General features: G+C 38.5%; 1 protein-coding gene across 1 annotated transcript in view; it reads left to right on the top strand.

Moving 5' to 3' along the window:
- The window catches only part of Itgb8 (integrin subunit beta 8), a 62808-nt gene that overhangs the window by 7869 nt on the left and 48939 nt on the right, over positions 1-6000 (top strand). Inside the window, exon 2 of the mRNA XM_050120828.1 lies at positions 2789-2985. Within this exon, the coding sequence (XP_049976785.1) occupies positions 2789-2985 (197 nt within the window). The remainder of the gene's footprint in view (positions 1-2788; positions 2986-6000) is intronic.

Below are 6000 nucleotides of genomic sequence, written 5' to 3'. Positions count from 1 at the left end.
TCATCCATTTCTATAAAGGTGTTTTTTACATATTGTTTAAGGGACTCTATTGCTTTCATAAAGTCGATTTTTTCCACTTCTTCTGTGTTAGGGTGTTCAAGTCCTTCTGTTGTAAGATCATTGGGTTCTGGTGCTTTCATGTTGTTTTTCAGCTTATTGGGAGAATTTTTGCCTTGGCGCCTGCCCATCTCCTCCTATTGATGATCTCTAATTGGTCTTTTAAAACCAGATCAGGTTTCCCTGCTGTCCAGAGGCTCCTCTTGCAAAATTCCCTCGTTCTGTTTCCTGGCTCCTGCCAGGGGCCAAGATCCCTCTCACCCCTCAGACGGGTCTTCAGGAAAAGAACCAGGCTCCCTGTTTGCCCGGGACCTCGCCAACCAAATGCCTACCTCTTTGATTTAATTGTCCTGGGGCGATCTGCTCTTGGTGTTGAACTGGTCCCTGTTGCCTGCGTTGTCTGCCACTGTGTCTGTACCCGCTGGTTCCGGCCGCCGCTCCCAGTATTTTTCTTGAAGAAAAAGTAAAACATAGGGGTTAGAAGAAATCAAAATGACATAATCTGCCAAAAAATTAAAAAGGTGTGGATTCAAATTGCTTTTATTTCAAATGGAAAGTAAGCCACAATGGGCAAGAGCTTTTCTTCCCTTTTCAACCCTAATTGGCCAATTGGCGATGCTTTTCTGACTTAGTGCTTACAGTGAGCTAAAACAGCCTTTCTGATTCAGACATTGCAAAATAATTGAGAAGATTTTGCTATTTTAGCAAAACTATTTGACATTTAAAGGTCACACAGCATATAGCTTGATGTATACTTATAGGAAAGTAGCTGCCCTTTCTTTTTCCATTCTGTACAGGAGAGTTCAGAAACTCTAGTAGGCTGAGACGGCAGATTAGAGCTGTTTATACTTTATTTCCATCGCATAATCTGAAATCTTGTGGATTTTATATGCGGAAAACACATATATGGCCCTTCACATGTAATGTGAGCTGGGAAGGCAACAGGTTCTCTCCCTGTCCCCTGGATGGTAGAAACAGAGTTCTCCACTAACACATGCTATGGCAGTTACTGGCTACCTTTTTCTGAAGATCTCCCAGAAGTTTATTAACTACATCTGGCTGACAGTTGTAGGTGTTACCAGCTGATATGATAAATTTAGATATCAGTAAAGGCTCTGACTTTTAAACTTCTGGTTAAAATCCAGGTGAAGGTCAAATGCTAGGCAATTTTAAATGTCTGTTTCCAGGACACCACCTAGCAAACACCTGAAGGCTCAAATAGAAAGAAAGGCACATTGCCTTTTTCATTTTCATTGTGTTAGGATCACCGGTCAGAGCCATACATTAACTGGGGATAAACACTGTGAGGACCAGACAGGAGAGCATTGCCGCTGGCAGCCACACATTCTCCTTGCCTTGTTCTATTGCCATCTTCTAAAAATGGGACACTGTGATATACAAACCATGCAAAAACAGACAAAATGTCACATTTGTCCTACTAACTTTAATTTTCCAAGTTTTGCTCTAAATTGACAAAGAACACAATTGTTTTTTAATGTTTTTTTTTTGCCTGCTTTGATTCTACCTAATCATTCCCTGATGCTGGCGATCTCGTTCTTCATAATTAATGACCTCACCCTCAGAATGCCATTTAAACTTTATAATTTTCTTTCTCATAACCTAAGGCATTCTCTTGTCCCTACGATTTACTCCCATAACATTTATAGTTTCCTGCTTAGTGTCTAAATTCACCCATGATCTGTTGATTTCAGTAGTGAAGACTCTAGCCTTGATCTGTATTCTGAATACTTTGAACACTGTAATCCTGCACTCAGCAGTCTTTCACCAAATGGTTAATTAAGTAGAAACCAGGGTCCCCAAATCATATGAATGAAAGGCAAAATGACTGAATGCTGAACCAAAATAGCCCGGACAGGAAGATTGCTGAGCAAATGTTTAACTCACATGCAACTATTTCAAATAATCTACAGCAATACTGTCCATATTAAAGTGGACTTTTAATGTAATACCTGATCATGTGAAAAATAGAAGTATCATTTTTTTGCTCTTAGCCAGAACAAATTAACTTTTAATCATATTCCATTAATCCTAAGCATATGGGCTGACTCTTAAACAACGTGCCACCTTTTCTGCTGAATGGGAAGGGTTTAGTTTCAGACACAAAGTCAGAAGAGTCTGAACTGGAGTCTTCTAACACTGTCACCACAAGCATCTTCCTGGGTTTCTCCAGTTCTTCACAGGCTGATTTGTATATGGGAAGCTGCAGAGGCCGTTGATCTGAGAGCTAGAATTCCAGCTCCTTCCTATTTGAGCTGTCAGCACTGTCAGGCATGTGATTTGGAGGAGTTGTTCTCATCTCCTGAGCACAACAGCACAACACACGGGAGACATGCCAGCTGTGGTCCTTGAAACATGAGGCATGACATGTGGAAAGAATAAATTGTCTCCTTTGACGAATTCTTTCTTAAGTCTGCCTTTCCAAAATCAGATGTTTAGAAAAAATGAAACTGGTATAATATTACAGTGTTCAGTCAACAACAATTAAAGTGCTTGATTAAGCTTCTCCACATTAGTAAATTGTTTTCTTAGTTTTTAAATGGAATGTAGAGGTGAACCTTTTTATTTCTGACAAATTTGCCCATACCTTTATTAGGAGAATGCAGGTAATTCATACAGTGACCTAATTTGTTCTACACAGGAAATGTCTCCTTGTAATATTTGTAATGTACAGGTATCTTAAGTTGTTACTGTGATGATTTGCTAAAAACAGTGATTTCCCTTTCTTTAAACAGGACTTTGTTTCAGGTGGATCAAGAAGTGAACGGTGTGATACTGTTTCCAATTTGATAAACAAGGGCTGTCCAATTGATTCGGTAGAATCCCTGGCTGTGCATGTGGCTACACCAAGTGAAAAGGAAATCAATACCCAAGTGACACCAGGAGAAGTCTCAATCCAGCTGCACCCAGGTTTGGTGTTTTTCAAAGGAACCTGTGATGACCATTAATTTGCAGTGACAGCTGCTAGTGACAGTTAATATGTCGCAGCAGAAAGCATTGTGGTTTTAGTTCCTGTCATGTCTGTAGCTATGCTATGTGGCCTGGGCCGCACTATAAACCTTACTACAACCTATTATAACTCTGTTCTGATGGTACAGGCCAGTCACACTGGGATGTAATTGTGCTCTGGTTTTTGTTTTGTTTTTGTTGTTACATTCAGCTATTAAGCTGGTAGAGGGTAAAGAGGCACACATATGCCACAGTGCACACAGAGAGCATCTTGCAGGAATCGATTCTCTCTGTTATTTCTGTTCCAATGATTTCATGGCCTTTTGTCAAGCCTAGTAGCAACTGTTCATACCTGCTAAGCCCAGAAAGGAAACATACTTTTTTGTTTTCTTTCTCTACTCAAAGTGTTGGAAGAGAGTAAATTCTCCATAAGTACTTACATGATGCATTGATTCTTTAGCTAGTAGGAAATACAGATTTGTTAAGTACTTTGAACTCTTGCTATGAACTTCTAAACACAGAACTACCATTCATTATTACCATAATTGCCTTTAACAGCTTTGCACTAGCACCTGAGATTAGTGTGTTCTTTTCCACAAGCATTTCTCCGATATCTCCCCTTCTATAGCAGTGTGTTCCACAGGAATCTGACGCATGTTGTAGCTCTGGAAAACACCCATTCCCCCAGGTACATAGAATTCCAATATGTGAACTATATACAAAATGTCGAAGTTCACAGATATGTACCACAGAGCTCAAAGACAGGTTTAAAAAAGTAATAAATTGCTTTCAATTCTTCATTAGTTCACTGTGGGTGGCATGTCTTGTCATTGGTTTTTGCTTTTAATAATAATAACAACAACAACAAATTCTTGCTACACTTCTCATCTCACTCTAAATGCTGAACTACTTTTTTCTAGACTAATTGGCTACTAGGAAAGTCTTTCTTTCCTTGGATATGTTCTTAGCTTCTACATTCTTCACCATATAAAACAACGATACAGCTCAATATGGAAGTACATAAGCACCAGCAGGAAAAAGATGCATAGCCAGTACAAAAATTATAATTCTGTTGGTAAAGATTATGGTTCTTGCCATCTGCTATTTAAAAAAAAAAAAAGGCAATATTTACTCAAGCCAGCGTATTCACTAAAATCTGCCCTTAACATTCCAATAATTACGTGTCTCACCTCTAAAGTTGTAATTGTCTTATCACCTCTAATGTCTTTTCTCTCTACCTGGGTTTACAACAGGCTCAGGGCCTCTGGTTTTGTAATCTCTCCTAATGCATTACCAATGGTCCCAGTTTCTTTATCTTACCAGTCTCCGTATCTTGACAGCATTCCCATCCAATCACCTTTTCCACCTTTGCCTCTAGAGTCTTTATAGGCTAGGTTGGTTTGTTCTGTGTTGACATTCAATAGTAACACACATGATTCTCCATTATATCTTGACTTTCTGACTCATGTGTCTGGGTTACTCCTGAAGTGCACCTGAATTTCAAGGCATTCTGTCACCATGGCCTTTACCTCAAACCTCTCTTCAAAGCCTACAGATTCCCGCATCATCACTGCATTTAACTTGAACAAGTTCTTCATTAGAGGAGAGCTAAGAATATCCCCTTTAGTATCTGAGAGCAAAATACAGCAGAACAGCTGAGCTTGCGTAGTAAACCTGGCGCTTTCGTGTTTAGCTGCCGCCGCACAGTGCCTTACATTTGGTGACACAACAGAAATGACAGAACTGTCTTTTTTCACAGTTCCAGAAAGGCTAAAATGTCAGGGACGTTCAAAAACAAAGTTTAGGCAGATTTGGTTTCTAGTGAAGTTCTCCAGTCTCCTAGCTATGCACTTCCTCCTGAGTCCTGCTGTGGTAGGCTGAGGGGGAAGTCATAGGAATGGGGATGCTATGGACTGCAGCTGTCTCGTATCTTAGAGGACCACTAATCCTATTATGAAGTCATCTAAACCTATTACACCCCAAGGCCCCCTCTCCAAAGACAATTCAGTTTACAACACTTCATAAATAAGTGTTATTTTTAAAGTCCATAAAATGTATTAAGAAATCAACCACAAAAGTTACAGAAAGCAAAAATTATTTCATGATCTTTGAGCACAATGCCATAAAAGTTGGAATTAAGTCAAATGATGTAATCAAAATTCTAGCTACAAAACTAATAGCAACAGTAACAAAATACATCTAATATATAGGTTGTAACTTGAATTGTTCTTTGTGAAAAAGAATGAATAAAATAGAGTGAGTGTCCGAACCAAAGAATAGCAAAACAAGCAATTATAAAATAAAAAGGAACTAATAAATTTAAAATAATAAAATAAACTAAAGCATTAAAATGAAAATGTAAATATATATTTAAGTATGAATTGGTTCTGTGTAAAGCTCTTTAAGAATAATAAATTGTTACTAAATCTAATCAAGAAATGAAGACAAAATAAAATAGGTTAATTCGATAAGAAATACTCGTTAAGTATTTAGGTAGAAACACATGGTAAGAAGTGTTTTTTGTTCATTCAGACTTTCAAGGAACACATTATACCTGTGCTGTATGAACTCTTAGAAAGATTTATAGCAGTCCTGCAAAGCTACTTAGCTGGGAGTCACTATCACCTCACTGTCAAATCCTTAACAAAAACTGTAGCAATTCAAATTAGACCACATCTACAAAGAACCACTGTGTCCAGACAAACAAAGGAATAAGATGTTCCCACACAAGATGTTACTGTGACAATTACAAGTCTCCATCAACACTGTTAAATGAAAGCTATTCAGCAAAGATAAGATAAGCCCAATTATGTTCAAATGCAGTGTCTCTAAACAAAGCTGCTAACTTCATTTGCTAGGTGACTCAGTTTTCTGTTGTCAATACAGAACACTCAGAGAAGTAAAGGTTTGTTTTGGTCCATGACATCCGTTTCTACTCAGGATCCCTGGGCCCATAATGGCAGAAAGATGAGTCCT

The sequence above is a fragment of the Alexandromys fortis genome, unplaced genomic scaffold (genome assembly GCF_014885135.2).
Source record: "Alexandromys fortis isolate MF-2015 unplaced genomic scaffold, M_Fortis_MF-2015_v1.1 scaffold_182, whole genome shotgun sequence".
NCBI classification, from domain to species: domain Eukaryota; kingdom Metazoa; phylum Chordata; class Mammalia; order Rodentia; family Cricetidae; genus Alexandromys; species Alexandromys fortis.
This window is presented reverse-complemented; position numbering and strand designations above follow the sequence as displayed.